General features: G+C 42.3%; 1 protein-coding gene across 4 annotated transcripts in view; it reads right to left on the reverse strand.

Annotated features, from left to right (window-relative positions):
• Positions 1-25,705, reverse strand: part of AK4 (adenylate kinase 4) — an 84,999-nt gene that overhangs the window by 26,020 nt on the left and 33,274 nt on the right. For all 4 annotated transcript variants that reach the window (XM_032136612.2, XM_032136615.2, XM_032136613.2 and 1 more), the window contains one exon: positions 16,808-16,927. In XM_032136612.2, the coding sequence (XP_031992503.1) occupies positions 16,808-16,927 (120 nt within the window). The remainder of the gene's footprint in view (positions 1-16,807; positions 16,928-25,705) is intronic.

A 25,705-nucleotide genomic window follows, 5' to 3' on the forward strand; every position in this document is an offset into this window, starting at 1 on the left:
GTTTGAGACAGGGTCTCGCTGTCACCCAGGATGGAGGGCAGTGATGCGATCATAGCTCACTGCAACCTCTAACTCCAGGGCCTAAGGGTTCCTCTTGCCTCAGCCACCCCCCACCCAGGTAGGTGGACTACAAGCGAACATCACCACACCTGGACATTGGTTTTGTGTGTGTGTGTGTGTGTGTGTGTGTGTGTGCGCGCATGCACACACGCACAGGCAGATGGGGTCTGGCTTTGTTAACCAGGCTGGACTCAAGCGATTCTCCTCTTTGGCCTCCCAGAGTGCTGGGATTATAGGCATGAGCCACCGCGTCCGGCCTGCTTGCTTGTTCTTTGAATATAAGTCCCCATACACAAATTAGGGGAAAACTGGTCCCACTGTATCTCAATTAAGACTAAAGAAATTTGTAAATGATTTCACCATAGGCCCATATTTTTATCCCCAGAAAAGTAACAGAATTCAAGTATACCTTCTGAAGCCTCAGCTACAGATTGCAGGCATGACCTGTCTACAACTGGACGTATAAATCTTTACTATATGCCAAGCACTATTATAGGTACTGGCAATATAGCCATCAACAAAAGGGACATAACCTGTGATTTCTGGGGCCTGCACTGGGGGTGGAGGGATAGGGGAAGAATGGAAAATCAAATATGCTTATAAATATATAATGTCACATTATAATAATGTAAGAAGGGTGATGTAGGTAGACAGAATGGTACAAGACAGACCTTCTGAGGAAGGGTTATCTGTGTAGGGATCTGTATCCAGCAATCCACATAGATATATCTGGAGACAGGGCACTGCCGGTAGAGGGAACAGTAAGTGCAAGGGCCCACAGCACAGGTGCATGGCACATACAGGTTGAAAAATAATCAAACAGTTATGGAATACAAACAAAGTTTCATTCTCTCCTGCCCTCAAAATAAAAGATATGAGTGTGCCTGAAAGCAGAAGGAAACACAGAAGCAAGAAAAATTTAAAGTATAAAGACAAAAAATAGTCAATAGAATATCCAGTATAACTAGTATCATTGAAATAGAAATCTGAACAAATGACAAAAAGGATATAATACAGGAAAACTTCCCTGAAAGGAAAGAACTGAATTGCAGATCAGGAGGATACACTCTATATAGGACATACATAAATAAATAAAAACAACATCCAGTTATTCTATTGACTTCAAGTATGAAGAAATAACTCTTTAGAAAGTCTATACGGGGTGAAAAAAATCACCTTGAAACAGGTGGAAAAGGGCTGTGCATAGTGGCTCACGCCTGTAAATCCAAGTACTTTGGAGAGCTGAGGCAGGAAGACCAGCCTGGGCAACATAACAAGATCCTGTCTGAACAAAAAATAAAAAACTAGCTGGGCATGGCAGTGCACACCTGTAGTCCTAGCTACTTGGGAGGCTGAGGCGGGAGGATCCAGGAGTTTGAGAGTGCAGCAAGCTATTAATACGACTGCACCATTGCACTCTTGCCTGGGGAACCAGGCCAGAAGAAATATTTAACAAATAAAAATAAAATAAAATGGGGAACCAGGCCAGAAGAAAATGTAACAATGGTTGCAATGTTTTGAAAGACACAAGAACAACTCAAAAATATCACAGTTAGCTAACTGTAGAAAAATTACACATTCTCAAACATATTATGAGCTCTTCTGCAGGGAGGGGAGAGGGGGGAGGGATGAAAAAAATATCCAGCAAAATCCAGTCAACCCAGTGTTGAATGAAAAAGTTGTGTTAAACAGCAGTGCACCTTTACTCAGATATAATTCACATACCATACAATTAATTCACTTGAAATGTACATTGCAATGATTTCTAGTATATTCACAGAGATATAACCAAGAGATTAATCAAAATAAAATGAGTAGAGGTGGGTAAAAGAACCAGTGCACAGAATTCATCTAAATTTTTTTAATGTAAGAAAAAAACTGAGGAATTACATTCGCAGAAGAAAATTGTAATAAATTTTTAATGACAAAAGCCAACAAAAATTGGGGGAGACGAAGGGTAAGAGGAGGTTAAAGGAAGTATAAGTTCCCTCAGGGTTCACTGTGGAGACAATGCCTCCTGTCTAAATTTGAAATGTGAATTTTAAACAAAAGAAAACAAATATGTCAGTCTCCTAGTGGCTTTCATAATGTTGAAGAGCTCTCACAGGAATTAATATCCTTGGTGATGAACAAAGATTTATCTGAAGCTCAGTAATAACTCCTTCAGGTTCACTTTAGTTTTGTTATTGTTAAATTTGAGTAAAATTAAGGCTAGTTACGGTGGCTCACACCTGGAATTCCAGCACTTTGGGAGGCCAAAGTGGGTGGGTCACTTGAGGTCAGTAGTTTTGAGACCAGCCTGCCCAATACGGTGAAACCCTGTCTCTATCAAAAATGTAAAAAATTAGCCAGTCACAGTGGTGCGTGCCTGTAATCCCAACTGCTTGGGAGGCTGAGGCAGGAGAATAGCTTGAACCCAGGAGGTGGAGGTTGCAGTGAGCCGAGATTGTGCCACTGTACTCCAGCCTGGGCGACACAACGAGACTCCATCTCAAAAAAAAAAAAAAAATTCAGTAAGATTAAATACTTTTTTAAAGCATATAAAGTCTGATGCCTTCTTACACATTTCTATCTACATATGTGCACAGGGAGGTATCTAGAATGATGCTTTTCAACTGTTCACCCTGGCTGTTTCTGGCTGGTGGAATTTCAGGTGATTTGTTGCTTTCCGTTGCATTTTTCCATATGACCTGGATGTTTTATAGTGATCCTGTATTACAGAAAAAGATAAAATTAAATTCTCTGCAGTTTTCCACATCTCATTCTCCCTTTAGCCCTAATCAACCTGTCCATCTCTCCAAAATCTGGGTTCTCTTATTGGTGACAGGACAATCAAGAGTTTTATATTGTTTGGTTTTACATTACTACACAAGGTTTAACGGAGGAGGGGTGATTTTTTTTTTCTTTGAGACGGAGTTTCGCTCTTATTGCCCAGGCTGGAGTGCAATGGCACGGTCTCAGCTCACTGCAACCTCTGCCTCCCAGGTTCAAGCAATTCTCCTGCCTCAGCCCTCCCAAGTAGCTGGGATTACAGGCACACACCACCACGCCTGGCTAATTTTTGTATTTTTAGTAGAGATGGGGTTTCACCATATTGGTCAGGCTGGTCTTTGAACTCCTGACCTCAAGTGATCCACCCCACCTCGTCCTCCAAAAGTGCTGCGATTACAGATGTGAGCCATCGCGCCGGGCCAAGAGGGGTGATTTTATGCTTTGCCCAAATGTGCTTTATGAGGGGTGAATATATTGATCCTTATTCATTAGAATGACAGTATTTTTTGTAAAGTTTCTCAGTAAGTTATTATTGAAATGTTAAGTCCTAACATCTACATAAGTATCAAGGTATCTCTATTGCAGCTTAAAATCAATTATAATAAATAATAATATCAAATGTCTACCATTTGATGACCTATTTTCCAGAAGTCCACTAAGAGTTTTACATTTGTTAGTCAATCCTCACAAACCTATGCCATGAACATGCTAATTTTATGGATGAAGAAAAAGAATCCAAGAAAGAAAACTTTGCTTGCTCAAGACTATACAACTTGGCACAGTGGCTCATGACTGTAATCTCAGCACTCTGAGGGGCTGAGACAGGATTGCTTGAGGATAGGAGTTCAAGACTAGCCTGGGCAACATAGCAAAATCATCCCATTTCTACAAGAAGTTTTAGAATTGGCAGGCGTGGTGGCCTGCATCTGTAGTCTCAGCTACTCAGGAAGCTGAGATGGGAGGATCAATCACTTGAACCCAGTTTGAGGCTGCAGTGAGCTATGATGGTGCCACTACACTCCAGTCTGGGTGACACAGCACGACCTCATCTTAAAAAAATAAATAAATAAAAATAAAAGACTACGCAGCAGCTTGTAAGTTACAGACTGATGTTCAGGTCTGATTCATAAACCCATGCTTTTTCTACCATGTTAATGTCTTCTTAGCATCATGGTTTGTGCATTGTAAGTGCACAATAATTATTATTAAATTAGCAATTAGCAAAGTATGCCCTCAAATGCCTTGAATGATGCTTTGTAATGAATTTTCTTAATTCATCCAATTCCCAGGAATTGGATGAATTACCTGTTTCACAAATTAGGGAAGCAGGTTCTCCTAGCAACTAAACTTACGAGTTGAAGTATTTCATCCTGTACCTTACTTTATCAACTTCTAATTAAGCAGCAATGGCAAATGGGCTAGGAGCATCTGAACATACAAGTCAAGACACACCCAAATACAGAGAAACCACAATTTAACATCGAATGTAGATCTAAATTTAAAAGGTTAATAATCCAGTTAATTTTTATTTTATTTTATTTTATTTTTGAGACGGAGTCTCACTCAGTTGCCCAGGCTGGAATGCAGTGGCACGATCTCGGCCTCCTGGGTTCATGCTATTCTCCTGCCTCAGTCTCCCGAGTAGCTGGAACTACAGGCGCCTGCAACCACGTCTGGCTAATTTTTTGTATTTTTAGTAGAGATGGGGTTTCACCATGTTAGCCAGGACCATCTCGATCTCCTGACCTTGTGATCTGCCCGTCTCAGCCTCCTAAATTGCTGGGATTACTGGCGTGAGCCACCACGCCTGGCCAATCCAGTTAATTTTTAAATGTTGGAAATAGAGTTAAAAAACATGTTGTTCACACTTTTAAACTCAAAGTTTTAAATTTTACTTTTAACTTCCCCTAACTCATTTTTAATATTAACTTTGACGCTTACTCAACTCCCTGTTTCTAAATTTCATGAAAGGTTTAACTTTTGCCCCTGTCCACTTGTCCAGCCTCATCTGCTCATATTTTTAGCTCCAGGGTTACCCAACTACTTGTGGTTTCCAGAATACACCATGTTGTTTCATACCTCTAGAGCTTTTCCATGTGATCTTCCCTCCCTCTAAAATGTGCTTCATTCCCACCTTCCAATTATGGTTCTGGGTGTCAGCTTCTCCAGGAAGGCTTCCTAATACCTGCCTCCCTCACCTTCAAAAGAGGGTCAGTTACTTCCCTCTCTGTCACCTTTCACTCCCTCTTCACTGGTGCTCCCAAGACCCTACCTATTCTGCAACCATTTGTGTGGCACTCCTGGACTATGGGGTCAGGAAGCATGCTACTCCCTCTTGGGAATGATGGACGCCTAGCTTATCAAGACACAAAAAATGTATACTCAATTTGTTTATTGATCCATGAACCAAGCTTTGCTAGAGTCTAGTCAAATATGTGTATAAATATGTTTTCCATACTGTCCCCTTAATGTTCTTTAATGTTGAAATCTAGTCAGTCTCTGAGACACACATAAAATAAGCCACCATTGTCTACTATACTATGGTACAACTGTTCGTCACCCCAAAGCAGCAGTCAGATCAATCAGAAGAAAAACACTGGAAATGGACATAGAAGACAGGAACGCAGGACAGAATCTATATCAAATGACAAAGAGAAGAGATCCAAGGCTTTATCATGTTTTTCAGTCAGCTACTCTGAGCTCGTATTGACAGCAAGGGTGCAGAACGTAGGAAAAGTCACTAAGAGAAAAAGTGAGTTATCAGGGTTTTGATTTAAATTAAAGAAATTAAAGATAACCCTCACTGCCTAGGGTAGCAAAAAAGCTGAAAACTGGCTGGGCGTGGTGGCTCACACCTGCAATCCCAGCACTTTGGGAGGCCGAGGCGGGCAGATCACGAGGTCAAGAGATGGAGACTATCCTGGCCAACATGGCGAAACCCCGTCTCTACTAAGCACACAAAAATTAGCTGGGCATGGTGGCACTGCCTGTAGTCCCAGCTACTTGGGAGGCTGAGGCAGGAGAATCGCTTGAACCCAAGAGGTGGAGGTTGCAGTGAGCCGAGATCGTGCCACTGCACTCAGCCTGGCGTAAAAAAAAAAAAAAAAAAAAAAAAACCCAGCTGAAAACACCACTGGATTCTGAGTATGAGGAGAGCCAGGCCCCACCTAGTCTCTTTGTTGCTCTACTGTGGTGTCTGGCACACAGCTGCTGATCAATAAATACTTACTGAAAATTATGAATGCTTAGCACCAGAAGAAATTCATGCGATCACCTGGGAGCATTAACAAAGGAGTTGCAATAGCTTCAGTGGAATCAGCAGCTAGATACAAAGTCTGATCAGGCTGTGTACTTTAGATAAAGTGTGTAAGAAGATGGCAGTGTGCTAAAATTTCAGGTCACGTGTCACCCAAATGTCTCTTCATAACTTAACCCCACCGAATAGCGGTATTTCCTGTGTAATTCAACCAGTATTACTCTGTTTAGAAAACTGTTACCTAGACCGGGCGTGGTGGCTCACGCCTGTAATCACAGCACTTTGGGAGGCCGAGGTGGGCAGATCACCTGAGGTCAGGAGTTTGAGACCAGCCTGGCCAACATAGTAAAATCCCGTCTCTACTAAAAATACAAAAAATTCGCCAGGCATAGTGGCAGGCACCTATAATCCCAGCTACTCAGGAGGCTGAAGCAGGAGAATCACTTGAGCCCATGATGCAGAGGTTGCAGTGAGCCAGGATCGCACCATTGCACTCCAGCCTGGGCAGCAAAAACAAAATTCCATCAAAAAACAAAACAAAACAAAAACCTGTTACCTAGTCTTATGTGAAGTAGATACACTCTTTCTTCTTATTGCCCATCTTCTTCTAGCAAAGTCATTTGGTCTCTCTTAGTGCACTATTTAACTTGAAATTAATTATATGTCTACAAATTATTTTATTTCAGAATATCCAAATACTTATCATGTTAGAAAGTACGAGTATCCCTAATAGGAAAATCTGAAATCTGAAATGCTCCAAAATCCAAAATTTTGAGTGCCAATATGATCCTCAAAGAAAATGCCTATTGAAGCATCTCAGATTTTGCATTTTTCTGGATTAGAGATACCCAACCAGTAAGTACAAGGTAGATATTCTAAAATCCAAAAAATCTGAAATCCAAAATACTTCTGGTCCCAAGCATTTTGGATAAGAGATACTCAAGCTATATAATCAAACATAGGTCTTGGGTTTTACAATTCCTTCTTCTAACATGATAAAAATTGTCAAACCGGCCAGGCGCGGTGGCTGAAGCCTGTAATCCCAGCACTTTGGGAGGCCGAGGTGGGCGGATCACGAGGTCAGGAGATCGAGACCATCCTGGCTAACACGGTGAAACCCCGTCTCTACTAAAAATACAAAAAATTAGCCGGGCGTGTTGGCGGGCGCCTGTAGTCCCAGCTACTCGGGAGGCTGAGGCAGGAGAACGGCGTGAACCCGGGAGGCGGAGCTTGCAGCGAGCTGAGATCGCGCCACTGCACTCCAGCCTGGGGGACAGAGCAAGACTCCGTCTCAAAAAAAAAAAAAAATAAATAAATAAATACAAACAATTAGCCCGGCGTGGTGGCAGGCGCCTGTAGTCCCAGCTACTCGGGAGGCTGAGGCAGGAGAATGGCGTGAACCCGGGAGGTGAAGCTTGCAGTGAGCCGAGATCGTGCCACTGCACTCCAGCCTGGGCGACAGAGCGAGATTCCATCTCAAAAAAAAAAAAAAAAAAATTGTCAAACCTGCTTTACAACACAAACTTAAAGACACAGCATTCTGGGGAACACTGCTACAGTTATCTGGCTACAGATTTTTTTTTTCTTTTTTGAGATGGAGTCGCCTGGGCTACTGCACTGTCACCTGGGCTAAAGTGCAGTAGCATGATCTCTGCTCACTGCAACCTCCGCCTCCCGGGTTCAAGCGATTCTCCTGCCTTAGCCTCCCGAGTAGCTGGGACTACAGGTGCCCACCACCACGCACAGCTAATTTTTTTAATTTTTAGTAAAGATGGGGTTTCACCATGTTGGCCAGGCTGGTCTTGAACTCCTGACCTCGTGATTCGCCCACATCGGCCTCCCAAAGTGCTGGGATTACAGGCGTGAGCCACCGCACCCGGCCCAAAAATAATTTTTTTATGCAAACCAAACTCAACAAATAACTGCTGATCCTTCATGCAAACCAAACACACAGTAAAGAAATGCCTTGATCAAACTCTACCTTCAAAGTCCAGGGGAGAAAATGCCAACAAAGAAAATAACATTCATCTAAGGGTCACTGCCCAAATTCTCTCTTTTTTTTGAGGCGGAGTCTCACTCTGTCACCCAGGCTGGAGTGCAGTGGCATGATCTCAGCTCACTGCAGCTTTGACCTCCCCAGGCTCAGGCTCCGGTGATCCTCCCACCTCAGCCTCTGACTAGCTGTGAGTATAGATAGGCATGCACCACCACGCCCAGGTAATTTTTCTATATTTTTGTAGAGAGGGGCTTTCATCGTGTTGCCCAGGCTGGTCTCAAACTCCTGGGCTCAAGTGATCCTCCTGCCTCTGTCTCCCAAACTGCTGGGATTACAAGCATGAGCTACCACACCCAATTGTCTCCTCAAATCAGAATTTTGGATGATGAAAAAAAAAAAACTGTCAGGCATATTTACATTGTCTTGGGGCATGGATATAGTTTCCGGAAATGTAGCACTAAGACTAATCTAAACACACACCCATCTTTTTTCATGCAATCATTTTGACCAAAAATGCCACTCCTTACTTGCAAAAATCATTCCACGTACCTCTCGGAACACTTCACCTGTACCATGTGTGGCTGAATATATGTCTCTGAACCCTCCTAGACAAGCTTAGTCTACCTCTAATCCCTCTTTTCCACACATTCTTCTTCACTGTCACCAGCCTAGTGCAAAGTTAGTCATACTTGCACTTTATTCACTTTAGAAATATCCAGGACCTATTAGATATAATAATGCTTACTGAATGAACAGAGCTACAATGAGAAGGGCAAGTCATGGTTATGTCAAGGACAATCCTGGTGAGGAACTAAACATTTTAATTGTGCAATCCACATTTGGCAGGCATAGATGGCCACAGCACCCTAGTAGAGTTCCACAAATTTTACAACTGTTCTTCATTCTTTAGAAATCACCACAATTGGCCGGGCGCGGTGGCTCACGCCTGTAATCCCAGCACTTTGGGAGGCCGAGGTGGGCGGATCACGAGGTCAGGAGATCGAGACCATCCTGGCTAACACGGTGAAACCCCGTCTCTACTAAAAATACAAAAAATTAGCCGGGCGAGGTGGCAGGCGCCTGTAGTCCCAGCTACTCGGGAGGCTGAGGCAGGAGAATGGTGTGAACCCCGGGGGGCGGAGCCTGCAGTGAGCCGAGATCGCGCCACTGCACTCCAGCCTGGGTGAAAGAGCGAGACTCCGTCTCAAAAAAAAAAAAAAAAAAGAAATCACCACAATTGCTTTAAACCTTCCATTCAAGATACCAGAATATACATCACTGCCTCAGTAACAACCTGAGATAGAAGGGTTATGTGGCTATGATTTTTCAGGGCTAAATATTTAAAGATAAATGACTAAGATAAACTATTGCCCTCCTACACATAAACACATACACACAGGAAGAAAAAGCTGTTTTTTTAATTATTAAAGCAGAATTCTTCAGTAACCTTCTAAACAAATCTATTACACACTTTATTCTTGAAACATACCCTAGACTCACAAGGGCAACAGAAAAAAAAAAATTACGCTTGGCATTTCCTAAAAGATGTGATTCAGAAGATACTGTTGGCTTTTTCCTATAGACATATGTTGCCCAGTGGGATGTGACACTCCTCAGAGGTCTGAATCAGAAGGAAAAATGTGGAGAGGATAGGTCAGAGCTGTTACGTACTAGCCTCGTATGGTAAAACACATCTGCAAAATCAGGGCAAAATACTCTGGCTCCAGCATCTATAGTTTAGTTTCTGAACATACACCGACACCAAGAGCTCTGAGTGAGTGCGTAGCCAGGAACATCTCAAGTCTGAAATCATTTAGCTCTCAGGGAAAATAGACACACACACACACACATACACACTCAAACACTGTACACATTCAAACAACTCTGACTTATGCTAAAAACAGAATTACCTTCAGAAAGCGCTTGTTAGTGTTCAACATTGCACAGAATGAAACAAACAAACCAGGTTCCAAATACAACCATGGACCAAATGATGACTCTTGTGCTAAAGGTTATCATTATTACCAATGAAAAGGATTAAATCACATTTCATTTACAATTCCAAAATTTAAGGTTGTTTTGTACAAAACCAAACTTCGAAATACCAATTTAAAATATTTTGATAGTTACCCCTAAAATCATATGGCAGATAATTCTACTACATCTTGGTACATAAAGATAAATTAGAACTGATTTGTGGAACTTCTAGATTACGATTTCAAGGCACAGGTAAGCAGGCAAGTTTAGAAATGAAAAAAAAGTTACTAATACATCTGTCTCTATGGCTATACCTCACTGCTCGCCTGATGTGGTTTGGCTGTGTCCCCACCCAAGTCTCATCTTGGACTGTAGCTCCCACAATTCCCACATGTCATGGGATGAACCTGGTAGGAGGTAACTGAATTATGGGGGCAGGTCTTTTCCGTGCTGTTCTCATGATAGTGAGTAAGTTTCATGAGATCTGATAGTTTTAAAAACGGGAGTTTCCCTGCCAAGCTGTCTCTCTTTGCCTGCTGCCATCCATGTATGATGTGATTTGCTCCTCCTTGCCTTCTGCCACGATTCTGAGGCCTCCCAAGCCAAATGGAACTGTAAATCCATTAAACCCTTTTTCTTGTATAAATTACCCAGTCTCGGGTATGTCTTTATCAGCAGTATGAAAACGGACTCATATGTGACCCTTTTTTTAAAAAGTGAAAAATTAGCCAGGTGCGGTGGCTCACACCTGTAATCCCAGCACTTTGGGCGGCCGAGACAGGCAGATCACTTGAGGCCAGTAGTTCAAGACAAGCCTGGCAAACATGGTGCAACCCCATCTCTACTAAAAATACAAAACATTAGCCAGGCATGGTGGTGTGCACCTGTAATCCCAGCTACTCGGGAGGCTGAGGAAGGAGAATCGCTTGAACCCAGGAGGCAGAGGTTGCAGTGAACCAAGATATGCCACTGCACTCCAGCCTGGGTGACAGAGACTCCATCTCAAAAAAAAACCAAAACAAAACGACAATATTTCTTACCCAACTGGAAAGCACGGTGAAGGGAAGGTAGTGCTGAACGTTTTTTTTTTAGCAAGAGCAAAGCTGACCAAACCACAGAGCACTCATCCTCCCTCCCCTCCCCACATCCCCACTTAGGGTTCCCTTGGCTTGGATCCACTCTACTCATTTCCACCCACCATTTGCAGGATGCCTCTCTACAGCCATATGGACCAAGATGATGAGTCATCTGTCATCAGAATGCCTTTCTCAACCTTTCCACATTCAATCACCTTTAGCACGCTCAACAGGCACGTCCTCCACAGAGCACGTGCCTGTGTAACATAAGGAGTCTAAAGCTGAACATAGGAACCAGGCATCCCTCGCACTCCACACCTTGCCAAATGGATTTATTCCAGAGCTTTAAAGAAAAATCGCAACTGAAAAAGTGACCAGATGGGTTTTCAAGGAGAAAAGTACTAACCAAATCACTTGGGAGGCTGACGTACTTTACTAAAACAGGCCTATGATGTCAAAGAACTTCAGTTATTCAACCCTGAGAGGAAGTCATGGCAAAAGCAAGCACTGAAAAGATACAGAAAACATTCCATAACTGAAACTGACTTTTATTCTGCCTGGCTAAATACTTTTAGAGCTATTTTTGAACTGAACACTTCAAATAGTCACCCCCACCCAAAAAACTTCAGGACCTGTACACTAGTCACAAAATAGTGACAAACACTCATATAGCACTTATATAGGGCAAGCACTCTTTTAAGCACTTTACATATATTTGCTCACTTTGCCCCTCTTTGCTAATTTGTGTTTCATGAGCAACCAGAGGCCCAAGGTCACACAGGCTGCCAGAAAGTGGCAGAGCGGGGATTCAAGTCAGGCAGTCTGGCAGCACCAGGGTCTATGCTTTAAATTATCACACTAACCCTCTTTCCAGGGGAGTTTAACACAGATGATCCTTTTTAAACGCAGATTTTTAAGTTCCCTAACACTACACAAATTCATTTTGCAAGGTGAGAAGACTCACAATTTAAAAATGTAAACTAGAGAAATTGCTGTTAGGTAGTGGCAAAGCCAAAGTTTATCAGTCATGATGAATACCCACACAAAAAGCATTGGGGGTGCTATAGTTTGAATGTTCCCTCCAAAACTCATGTTGAAATTTAATTGCCAATTTAAAGGTATTGGGAGGTGGTGCCTTTAAGAGATTATCAGGTCATGAGAGCTCTGCCCTCATGAATGAATTAATGGGTTGGTTATCTCAGGAGTGGGCTCCTGATAAAAGCATAAGTTTAACCCTTTATTCCCTCTCTTGTGTGAACCTTCTCATCATGTGTTGCCTTCCAACACACAGCAAGAAGGCTCTCAACAAATGTGAGAACCATGGTCTTACTCTTCCCTGCCTCCAGAACTGTGAGAAATAAATTTTCTTTCTTTATACATTACCCAACCTGAGGTATTCTGTTATAGCAGCACAAAACAGACTAAGACAGAAAATGGATACCAAGGAGTGGGGCTGTTTCCATAACAAATAGCTAAAAATGTGGTCATAGCTTTGGAACCAAGTAATGGGTAGAGGCTGGAAGAATTTGGAGGAAGCGGCTAGTAACACCCTAGATTGCCATGAATGATGCATCAAGGGCAATTCTGGTGAAGACTCAAAAGAAGAGGGGAGCTGTAGGGAAGGTCTGAATCTTCTTAGAAATTACTCAGTGGGCCAGAAACAGTGTGGCTCACGCCTGTAATCCCAGCACTTTGGGAGGCTGAGGTGGGCGGATCACCTAGGTCATGAGTTCAAGACCAGCCTGGCCAACATGGCGAAACCCTGGGCATGGTGGCACATGCCTATAGTCCCAGCTACTTGGGAGGCTGAGGCAAGAGAATTGCTTGAACCTGGGAGGTGGAGGTTGCAGTGAGCTGAGATCAGGCCATGGCATTCTGGCCTGGGTGACAGAGACTTCATCTCAAAAAAAAAAAAAAAAAAAGAAATTACTTAAGTAGTCATGACCAGAATATTAGCAGCAATTGGACAGTAAAGTCCATTCTGATGAGATCTCAGACAGAAATGGAAAAGAAGGTATTAAAAACTGGAGTAAAGGTTATTCTTGTTATATGGTTGCAAAGACCTTGGCAAATTTTGTCTGTGCCCTAGGGCTTTATGGACTGCAAAACTTAAGAGCAATGAACTAGGATATGTGGTGGAAGAAATATCTAAGCAGTAAAGCTTTCAAGCTGCTGTGTGGTTACTTTTAATTGCATAAAATGAGATGTGAGAGCAAAGAGACAATCAAATACAGTTGACCATATGGGTTTGAACTCTGAGGGCACACTTTATACAACATTTTTTTCTTTTCTTTTGAAACAGGGTCTCTCTCTGTCATCCAGGCTGGAGTGCAATGGTGTGATCATGCCTCACTGCTGCCTCAACCTCTCAGGCTAAAGTGATCCTCTCACCTCAGCTCCCAAGTAGCTGGGATTATAAGCACATGCCACCACATCCGGCTAATTTTTGTAGAGAGGAGGTTTTGCAGTGTTGCCCAGGCTGGTCTCCTGGCCTCAAGTGATCTGCCCACCTCAGCTTCCCAAAGTGTTGGGATTACAGGTGTGAGCCACAACATCGGCCAAGGATTTTTTCAATAAATACAGTCGGGCCTCCATATCACTGGGTTCCACATTCGCAACCAAATGCATACAGTATTTGCCGGATGCAAAACCCTTGCACATGGAGGACTGACTTTTCGTACCCATGGGTTCCACAGGGCCGACCATGGGGCTTGAGTAAGCATGGATTCTGGCTATGAGGCAGTGGTCCTGGAACCAGTCCCTTCCCACACCCCTTACCCTCAGCAGATACTGAGGGATAACCATATAGTTAAAAGAGAAGCAAAACAGAAGAATTTGGAAAATTCTCGGCATGGCCATGTAAAGAGTGGAAAAGCATGTTCCAGAGGGAATATTAAGTGTGTGGTCAAACAACCTATTGCTAAAGAGATTAGCATGGCTAGAAGGAAGCCAGGTGCTATCAATCAAGACAATGGATGACAGACCTAAAAGGCATTTCAGAGATCTTCCAGGCTGCCCCTCCCATCACAGACCCAGAGCTCTAGGAGGGTAGAATTGTTTCAGGAGATGGATAGCATTCCTTGGCCTCCTCAACCATAACTCAAACAGCTTCAGGCGTGGCTCCACCTGCTCAGAAAGGGATAAGCCTTGGTGGCATCTCACAGAATGCAAGACCTACAGAGCATGGCTTCCTCCACCTAGATTTCAAAGAATGCCCCTGGTAGGCCCAGGCAGAAACCTATTGCAGAACAGAGCCACTGCAGACAGCCCCCATTAGGACAATGCCCAGTGGAACTGTAGGGTCAAGGCTGCCACAGAGTCCCCACTAGGGCAATGCCTAATGGAGCCATGGGAGTGGGCCACTGTCAACACCCCAGAACTGTAAATCCACCAGTATACAACTCCAACCCATGAGAGCTGCTGAGTGGATTGAACCCAGCAAAGCCACAGAGGGTGGGGCTTCTGAGGCCCTGGGAGCCCAGCTCCCATCCCAGTGTGCCCAGGAGACAGAATATGGAGTCCATAGAGATTATTCCCCATCTTTAAGACTTAATGTCTCCCCTGTTGGATTTTGGACTTATCGGGGACCACCTGCCCCTTTCTTCTTGTCTATTTCTTCCTTTGGAATGGGAATGTCCATCATATACCTTCCTACCATAGCATTTTGGAAGTAGATGACTTGCTTTGATTTCACAGGCTCGCAGCTGAAGGGAATTTGTCTCAGGATGAATTGTACTTTATAAGTCTCACCCATGTCTGATTTAGCTTGGACTTTTGAGTTGATGCTAAGTTAAGACTTTGGAGGCTAATGGGATAGAATGAATATATTTTGTATGTGAGAAGGACATGAGTTGTTTTGGGGTGGGGAGGTGGGTAGGGGCAGAATGCTAAGGTTTGAATGTCCCCTCCAAAACTCATGTTGAAATTTAATTGGCAATGTAATGTTATGGGAGATGGAGCCTTTAAGAGGTAATTAGGTCATAAGGGCTCTGCCCTCATGAATGAATTAATGCTCTTATCACAGAAGTGGGTTCTAGATAAAACAACAGGCTCCTGATAAAAGGATAAGTTCGGCTCCCATTCCCTCTCAGAGGCATGCACTTCTTCCCCATTTGATGCCTTCTGCCATGGGATGATGCAGCAAGAAGGCCCTCATCAGATGCTGACACCATGCTCTTGGACTTTCCAGCCTCTAGAACCACGAGAAATAAATTTCTTTTCTTTATAAATTGCCCAGTACAAAGTACTCTGTTGTAGAAGCAGAAAACAGACTAAGAAAAGGGCTAAGTTTTATGAGTTAAAAGTAGAGTCTAGAGAAATTAACATGCCTAGGTAAGTGTAGAGACGGTGATGAAAGCTAAGAAACTCAAAAAGCCTGAAAGGCAATAAAAGAAAACCCTGGGGCTGTAGTACCTAACATCAGCTACAACTCCTATCAATTCTTTTTCCTCAATCCACTCTCTTATGAATGGTGCCTACTTTCCATCCCACTATTATTGCTTAAATTCAGGCCTTCGACATCCCTTAGTCCAGTTATTCCAATGATCTCTGGTTTGTAGTCACAACTCTCCTCCATGCCCCAGCACCTCATCTCTCCTGTGCTGCTAATAGAATAGTCTTTCTCAGAGAAATATGATCATATCACACCCCTACTTAACAACTCTTCAGTGCTCCCTAAAGCCAACAAAATCCAGTTCCACCATCTTTATACAAAATCAAAGGCTATCCACCCCAGGATTTCCTCTGCCAACCTCTGCTAGTAGGCTCAGAAAAAATACTAAGATAACTCATTCCGCTTTCACCCTGTTCACATTGTCCCTCTGCTGAAAAAGATTTAATGGGTGCAGGAAATCAACATGGCACATGGATACATATGTAACAAACCTGCACATTGTGCACATGTACCCTAAAACCTAAAGTATAATAATAAAAAAAATAAATAAATAAAATTTAAAAAAAAAAAAAACCCTACCTTCCCTATCCCCACTCATCTATCTGTTCATCACTTTCCATACAGTTGTCCCAACCCCTCCTCCCACCAACAGAATAATTTTCCTCTTTGTGTCCTCAGAATACCACATATATAATGATTCTTTTATAGTGTCAGTAACAGTGTCTTCTTATTTACCAATAATGCTGAAATAAACCTCCTTGCATCTTTAGGCAGAAATCCAGAATGGAACTGCTGGATCAGAAAGTATATATAAAGCTAACTGCTCTACAAAGGTTGCTCATTTTATACTTTCAACAGTATTTGTTTCCTACATACTCAATAAAGGATTTTCTGATCTTCTATCTCTGCTAATCTGACAGGTGAAAAATAATAACTCATAATTGTATTTTGTGTGTCCTGTGGTGAATGAAAAGAACCTCTGACTGAAGAGGAGTTATACTCAGGATGACTTACGGAAACAAAAGGGCTGAAGCAAAAACAGAAATTTAGTGAATATTTGCTTCAAGTCAGTGGTTCTCATGATGGTGATCTAGAGACAGAAGAAATAAGAGGCTTCACCACAATGGGTTCCTATCATGTTGCCGAATTGCAATATTAAATAAATGACAGAAAGTTTAGAAAATAAGGCATTTTCCATTCAGTAAGAAGTTAAGGGAGTGTGCAAGACCTTAACTGACTATTCCCAGAAATTCGGTTTACCCACAGTTTCAACTCACCATCGAGCAGCCAGTGCTGGCCACGCCTATTCTCCAACTCGGACATCATTAGGCGTGTGATCACATGGTCTGGAACCAAAAGACTTTTCTCTATATACTGCTTTGCCATCTCACCAACTTCTATTAAAAAGACAAGAAAAAAAGAGGTATTCAAGAAAACTTTCCAAACACAAAGCTTACCAACTCTTACTTTGCGTTCTCTCCATCCTTCCTGATGTGGGAAGAAATTTCTAGGAAGTTGTAGGTATGTTTTAAGTTTTTAAAATATTCACATCAATAAGCTGGGACTGTTGCTTATTTAACACATTTATCTCCCAAAAAATTATAAAAGCAGCTCTTTGAGATACCATAGCCCCCCACCCCAAAAAAGGAAGAAAGAGTGGCCAGGTGTGGTGGGGCTCATGCCTGTACTTCCAGTACTTTGGGAGGATGAGGTGGGAGGATCACTTGAGCCCAGGAGTTTGCACTTGCAGTGAGCTGAAGCTCATTGAATGCACTACTGAATGCCAGCCTGGGCAATAGGAGGAGACCCTGTCTCAAAAAAAAAAAAAGAAAGAAAGAAAGAAAGAAAGAAACCAAGAAAGCAGGAAAGAAAGAAAGATAAATTGGGCAAGAAAAAAATAAGAGTAGAAAATAAAGTCAAGAAGCAGTATGGTACATAAAAAGGCTGATAAAGAGAAGCCCTGGATAATTCCTAGAGGTAGGCCTCAAATTGGGCACTGAGCCTCTCACCAGTTTATGGTCAAAAGGAACGTGATCAACTACACAATGTACAGAAGACTAAAGGGAGATGAGAAGCACAACCATTCCTTACAGAGACCAAAGGAACAAAGTTCCAGTGGTCTAAAAAGAATGCCACACAATACAAACAATGACAGCTTTACTTCTTTTCATCAACCTCAATATAAGCAGATGGCACCTTGCGGACACAGCTGTAAAAGCAACTCAGTGTTATTAGTGGAATGCCAAGTTCATAAAAGGATGTGAAGTTTTAACAAAACCACATAAATACTTTCAGGGGAAAACTGCTTCTATCTTCATTTAAAACATTAATTTCCTATATGTAGAAATTGTGAGTTAGGTTCAGCAGAACAAACTACCAGTTTGAATCTGTACATTTCTAAAAACTAAATGTGTGTGTGTGTGTGTGTGTGTGTGTGTGTGTTTTACCACAAATGAAATCCTCCTCTGCTCTCTGGGGAACTTATAATGAATGCTAAGAATCACATTCTCAGCTGGGCGCAGTGGCTCACGCCTGTAACCCCAACACTTTGGGAGGCCGAGGCAGGCAGATCACCTGAGGTCGGGAGTATGAGACCAGCCTGACCAACATGGAGAAACCCTGTCTCTACTAAAAATACAAAATTAGCCAGGTGTGGTGGTGCATGCCTGTAATCCCAGCTACTCGGGAGGCTGAGGCATGAGAATCGCTTGAACCCAGGAAGCACAGGTTACAGTGAGCCGAGATTGCGCCATTGCACTCCAGTCTGGGCGACAACTCCATTTCAAAAAAAAAAAAAAAAAAGAATCACATTCTCAACAGACCAATTCAGTTTTTTTAAAAACACAAAGAGCCAGGTGTGGTGGCTCATGTCTGTAATCCCAGCACTTTGGGAGGTCGAGGCAGGCGGATCACCTGAGGTCAGGAGTTCATGGTGAAATCCTATCTCTACTAAAAAATACAAAAAATTAGCTGAGTGTGGTGGTAGGTGCCTCTAATCCCAGCTACTTGGGAGGCTGAGACAGGAGAATCACTTGAATCCAGTAGGCAGAGGTTGCAGTGAGCCAAGACTGTGCCACTGCACTGGGTGACAGAGTAAGACTCCATCTCAAAAAAAAAAAAAAAAAAAAAAATTAGGTGGCAGGCACCTATAATCCCAGCTACTCAGGAGGCTGAGGCAGGAGAATCACTTGAACCTGGGAGGCGAAGGTTGCAGTGAGCCAAGATCGTGCCACTGCATTTCAGCCCAGGTGACAGCGAAACTCCATCTCAAAAAAATATATAAGTAGGCCAGGCGCAGTGGCTCACGCCTGTAATCCCAGCACTTTGGGAGCCTGAGGCGGGTGGATCACGAGGTCAGGAGATCAAGACCATCCTGGCTAACACGGTAAAACCCTGTCTTTACTAAAAATACAAAAAATTAGCCAGGCGTGGTGGCAGGCGCCTGTAATCCCAGCTACTTGGGAGGCTGAGGCAGGAGAATGGTGTGAACCCGGGAGGCGGAGCTTGCAGTGAGCCAAGATCGCGCCACTGCACTCCAACCTGGGTGACAGAGCGAGACTCCGTCTCAAAAAAAAAAAAAAAAAAGTGAAAATAAAAACACAAAGCAGAATTATATTACTAGAAAAAGGCTGAAGAATCATTTGACTCCACTTTCTTTTTTTTTTTTGCAATGGAGTCTCACTCTGTCACCCAGGCTGGAGTGCAGTGGTGTGATCTCTGCTCATCGCAACCTCTGCCTCCCGGCTTCAAGCGATTCTCCTGCCCCAGCCTCCCAAGTAGCTGGGATTATAGATGTGCACCACCACGCCCAACTAATTTCTCTATTTTTAGTAGAGATAGGGTTTCACCATGTTGGCCAGGCTGGTCACCAATTCCTGACCTCAAGTGATCCCGCCCACATCTGCCTCCTAGAGTGCTGGGACTACAGGCATGAGCCACCATGCCTGGCCTCCCCACTTTCACCTTTAATTTAGGTAAAGCCCTTGCCTCCCCAGACTGAGTCTGTACCCCCCAACCCTAACTTAAGCACTGAAAGATGGGCTGTGAAGGGCTCCATATCTCTTGAGTACTACCACCAGACAAGAAGCTCAAAATACAGGCCCAGTTGATGCAGATTCACTAACATGCTGCAAGAGGCAGAACAAGAAAGACAGCCACATTGGTGAATGTGACTGAACATGAATGTGAACAAGCCACATTCATTTGACTAGTATGATATTTATTGGCTACATACTCCATAACAGGTCATATTCTGGAGATGTAGCAGTGAATAAATAAAAGTTCCAGCTTACAGATATTTAAACCGTATTACTTTAAGAGCGACAACAACCACCGTTAATTAAGTGCATACTATGTCCCAGGCACTGGGCTTTAAGTGCTTTATGTTATTTCATTTCATAAGATCCTCACCTTCAGATAAAAGATAATCCTAGCATTTTTTGTGACAGCTTTATTGTGATAATTCACACACTATAACATCTGCCATTTTTAAATGTAGGACTCAGCAGCTTTCAGTATATTCTCAGTGTTGTACAACCATCACCACTCCCTAATTTCAGAACACTTACACTACTTCAGAAAGAAACCCTGACCCATTAGCAGTCACTCCTTCTTCTCATCTCCCTCTCGCCCCTGGCAACTACCAATCTTTCTGTCTCTGTAGATTTGCCTACCCTGGACACTTCATATAAATGCAATCACAGTTTTCTGTGATTGTTTTCTTTCACTTAGCATGATGTTTTCAATGTACCACGTATCCATATTTCACTCCTATTTATGGCTAAATAACATTTCACTGTATGGTTATACCACATTTTATTCATACATATAATGGATATTTGGGTTGTTTCTACTTTTTGGCTATTATGAATAATGCTGTAGTAAATGTTCATATACATTGTGTGAATGTATGTTTTCAGTTCTCTTGGGTAATACCTGTGTGGTATCTATGTTCTATGCCTAAACAATCACTATCAGAAAAGATGCATGGAGCAACTGACAACTTGGGTGCTGTCCCACTCTGCAATAGTCACACCAGGCCCAGAGCCCCATTCTTAGTCTCATCCACCAAACTTTAAGGTAGATAAACAACAAATACACATCTTCTAAGGTGAAAGACCAAAATGTGTATTTTGCATTGTTTTCTAGAACTCTGGATCTAATTATATATTGAGGTATTTGTTCATTCACTTTCTGCCCCCTCTACTAGAAATTATTAGCTCAGAGAAGGAAACGTTAAAACAGTTTGTTCAACGCCACATCCTCAGTGCTTAAAATATAGTCTGGTGTATATTAGATGCCCCATAAAAATGTGTTGCATGGGCCAGGCTGATGGCTCATGCCTGTAATCCCAGTGCTTTGGGAGGCCAAGGTGGGCGGATCACTTATGGCCAGGAGTTTGAGACCAGCCTGGGCAACTCGTTGCCCTACTAAAAATACAAAAAAATTAGCTTGGTATGGTGATGCATGCCTGTAATCCCAGCTACTTGGGAGGCTAAGGCACAAGAACAGTTTAAACCCAAGAGGCAGAGGTTGCAGTGAGCCGAGATTGCACCACTGCACTACAGCCTGGGTGACAGAGTGGAGACTCTGTCTCAAAAAATTAAGTTAAATTAATTAAAATTTAAACATTTAAAAAATATGTTGCATGAATGAACACCCTGAAGAGAATTTTCTTTTACCTTGCAAAAATCAATATGATCATCTTGGAGAGTTATTATAGAACCATTATCCCAAAATCAAATATGGCCCAACCTCACCAGATAGCAACCTTTTGAAAAGAGGTATGATACAAGCAAAGTGTGATCATGAGTTAAGATAGTCGTATGAGGCCAGACACAGTAGCTCACGCCTGTAATTCCAGCACTTTGGGAGGCCGAGTTGGGCAGATCACCTGAGGTCAGGAGTTTGAGACCAGCCTCTACTAAACCCCATCTCTACTAAAAATATAAAAATTCACCAGGTGTGGTGCCATGTGCCTATCTGTAATCCCAGCTACTCGGGAAGCTGAGGCAGAAGAGCTTGAGCCCAAGAGGCGGAGGTTACAGTGAGCCAAGATCATGCCAGCCTGGGTGACAGGGCAAGACTCCATCTCAAAAAAAAAAAAAAAAAAAAGATGGTCATATTAGGTTTCACAGCCCAACCTTATTTCTTCAGCATTTCAAAACACGAATAGAAGTGAGCTAGGTTGGGTAGGGGAAATGAGAAGAAGGAAACAGCAACAGCAAATGTTGCGGAGGTGTGGGGCCATTTGGTATACCTGGAAGAACTTATTCAAGCACTGACAGTCAATGAAAAGCCCACCACTAAGAGATGGTGCTGGATGGGCAGGATACAGAGTGTGAACTTTGAGGAATTTTAAATAGATAGTTTTAGAAGTGCTATTCCTAGAGCCAAGACCAGCTACTGAAATCGTAGGGACTACTACAAATTGAAGATGTTCCTCTTGTTGGAAAATGAAGAATTTCAAGATGACAACAGCAGAGCACTAAACTACGCACAGGGCCTTACGTGCCTACATGGGTTGCAGGCCCATGGAAATGTGACATTTGGATGTGGCATGGTGGAAGCAAAGGAGGCTGCGATAATAATCCAAGCACAAGATGAAGGCCTGAACTAAAGCAGAAGCAGTGGAGGAAGACCTTCATATGCCCCTTGAGAGAGAACCTTGAGTTAATTCAACAAAAGCAGTACGACCCCAAGTTTAAAATAACTCTGTGGAAGACTTCCAGAGGTATCTTACTCCAATTTACTAATTGAAAGATCTAAGTGCAGCATACTTTTGCAGCTATTCCTGCCAGCTTTGGCTCTTCTCTGAAGCAGCGCAAGCAACATGTCCTCTAACCTGATACAAGATCAAACTTGTCCACATATCTCAATCTCTACCATGAAAAACCAGAAAGATCCTCAGACAAAGCAAAATGACCTTAACATATCTGTATCTGAATGAAGACCTCATGACAACAGCAAACTACAATAAAACATCCTGTCAGAAGACTGAGGCCCATTTCGGAAAACTGGACCTTCATCTGCCCTTGTCAGTTTGCTTGGAAGAGAAAGCAGCATCATTAAATGCTGATGATAGCATGCATGGACAAACCTGCTCTAATTTCTCAAGTAGTATTCCAAAGAAAGGCTGTGGACACACATATATAGTCCCACACAGCTTCTGAATCCTGAATGTGTTCACACACACACACAGCACACACACAAATAATTCAGAAAGCACTAGGAAGGTTTCAAATAAATGTAATAAATATAGGGTGCCCCAAATAGGCCACTATCTTTGCCTTTTTCTTAAGTTTCACAACAAAACCAACAAATAAATCCATCATGTGTTTATGAGATTAAACAAAACGCCAATGATTAAGGTGACATATAAAAAATCTTTCTTCAGAAAAAGAAAGATGAAGTGTCAGATTACAAACATTATATATAACAAAATTATGTGTCCATACAGAGAGAAAGATAGATGGATGGTATCATCCACAATGTTAAGTATATTAGAAGAAAATCAATGTTCTACCTATCTTACAACAATATAAATTTTGTGGCAATTCACCTTAACAACCTATTCCATTCAATCACTACTAAATTCAAATAGATATAATCTTGGTAACCTTGAGAAATATACATTTTCAATTTCTAACTAGATCAGATAATACACAAATTTTCAGGATTTAAGACCATTAAACTGTGCATTAAGATAATACCGCATTTAAAATTATACGATAACACAAAACTTAAGACTATCTGTTAAGTTGGTCATCTCTCCAAAATTCATGCTTCCAGGATATGGAAAGATATTTTGTTAGCCTCAATTCCTACACATTAAAGCTGTCCACATTTACATCAACACACTGAAATAGATCACTGTATTCAGGGCAGCACATATGCCAAAACACTGTCAACTGCTGAAGGAGTAGGATGTTGGACTTAAATTCTGCATCATCTTAAGGCTGGTTAAAAAGAAAATACCTCTAAGTAGAAGAGCCAATAAGCAGATGACACTTCTTTAGAAAAACCATGAGAACACACACACACACACACACGGATATTTATATAGCACAAAATCCATTCTACAGCAACCCTAAATGTGCAGGACAGTCAGCATAAACACTGCAGGGACTGAATGACTCTCAAAAAGAAAGCAATATTGGCCGGGAACGGTGGCTCACACCTGTAATCCCAGCGCTTTGGGAGGCCAAGGTTGGGTGGGTTGCCTGAGCTCAGGAGCTCAAGACCAGACTGGCCAACATGGCAAAACCCCCAAAAATACAAAAAATTAGCTGGGCGTGATGGTGTGCACCTGCAGTCCCAGCTACTCTGGAGGCTGAGGCACGAGAATCGCCTGAACCCAGGAGGCAGAGGTTGCAATGAGCCAAGATAACGCCACTTCACTCCAGCTTGGGCGATAGAGCAAGACTCTGACTCAAAACAAAAGAAAACAAAGGAAAGAAAAAATAAATAAATATGTAAAGATCCAAAATACAAAAGGCTGATTTTGGTCCTGAAATGGGAAGAAAAAAAAAGGTACACTGTTCCCTCTGACAATACAGGGTATGGTTAGTTTTGGGGTTTGAATACTCTTTAAATCCACTAAATACTCGTTCAGCTGATATTTATTAAGCATCTATGTGCCAGGCCCTATATCAATCTAGCATGAGGCCTGTTCCAGAGCTCAGAGTCTTAAACACCGGGATTGGGTACTAATCCACCAAAAGCTTTCAATAGCAAAAGTTTATGGAATTTTACTGTGTTAGGCAGAAAAATTAAACAGTCAGTAGTTATCACAATTAAGATATAGAGGCTCTTACACTGCCAATAAAGTTCTACATGAATACATTATGAAAGAGGAATAGGCTATAGGTCACAAGCTAAATGAAAGCGTTTAGTCAAACATTGAATCTGCCAGCCAATCCACCTTTCACTATTGAAGAGATTATCCCTAAAAAGTCTAACACAGACACAATTATACAATATAATGTTGAGGGCTACATGCATATACAAAAGTATATGGTAAAGCAAGAGAATCATTACAAGATGCAGGATAGTGCTGGAGGAGAGAGATGGAAAAAGGAGCTATGGGGGTACTGATAACATTCTGTTTCTCAGGCTGGGTGGGAGATACAAAATTGTTATCCTTTGTAGCACCCACACACCCACACATCTGTATCCTCTTTTTGTTGTGACTGTCTATAAAGTGAAGGCAAACTAGATACACAAGACAAAGCTGAACAAATGTTCACAAAACAGCAAATTCCCAAGATGCCTGGCTAAGTCACCAGAAATAGATAATTACTCAATGTTCTTTTCATTGTTCTACAGAAAATGCTGACAGTAAGATCCCTGTAAATGAGCTCAATTCCCTTGTAAGACCGCTCTACCCTGAAGTATCAGACTGCGTGTATGGGACAGAACTAGGTGAAGCCTTGCTCACCCTGGTATCATCCCTTCGCCAAAACATCACTAATAATGGCAGTGCACACGTGTGCGCACACCTGCGCACACACATACACGCATCTCAAGGGGCCTGGTCAAAGATGAACTGTAGAGCTTTATAATTCTTCAAGCTGCAAGTTCTTTATCTCACCACTTGTAAGAATATTTTGGCACTGAAGTAGAAATAACTACTTTGGGGGAAAAAAAATACACTGAAGAAAGACTTCATTCTATGTTATCCCTAACATCACTTTGATGAATCTCTTCCAGTAAGAAAATAAGCTTTAAAAAATAAAAAACCTTGATTGAAAAATAGATGTCAAAGTCCTTTAGAGGCAGAAATTATGGAAGAAACTCTTAAATTTAAGGCATTTTGGCACTTAAGTGACTCATTTCAGACATCTAGTATTCACCTTCCAATTGGTATTTGTTCAAAGCTTGACTTTCTTTTCCTTCCTACCACAAATACAGTTTTAAATTGCTCCCTGACACTTGTTATGGGTAACTATGAAGAAAACACCTCAGCCTCCTGAGTAGCTGGGACCACAGGTGCATGCCACCATGCCCAGCTAATTGTTGTATTTTTAGTAGACACAGGGTTTTACCATGTTGCCCAGGCTGGTCTCGAACTTCTGACCTCAAGTGATCCTCCTTCCTCAGCCTCCCAAAGTGGTGGGATTACAGACATGAGCCCCAGCGCCTGGCCCAAAGAAAATTCTGAATCCAGTATAATT

Source organism: Hylobates moloch, unplaced genomic scaffold, assembly GCF_009828535.3.
Source record: "Hylobates moloch isolate HMO894 unplaced genomic scaffold, HMol_V3 SCAFFOLD_18, whole genome shotgun sequence".
Classification (NCBI taxonomy): Eukaryota; Metazoa; Chordata; class Mammalia; order Primates; family Hylobatidae; genus Hylobates; species Hylobates moloch.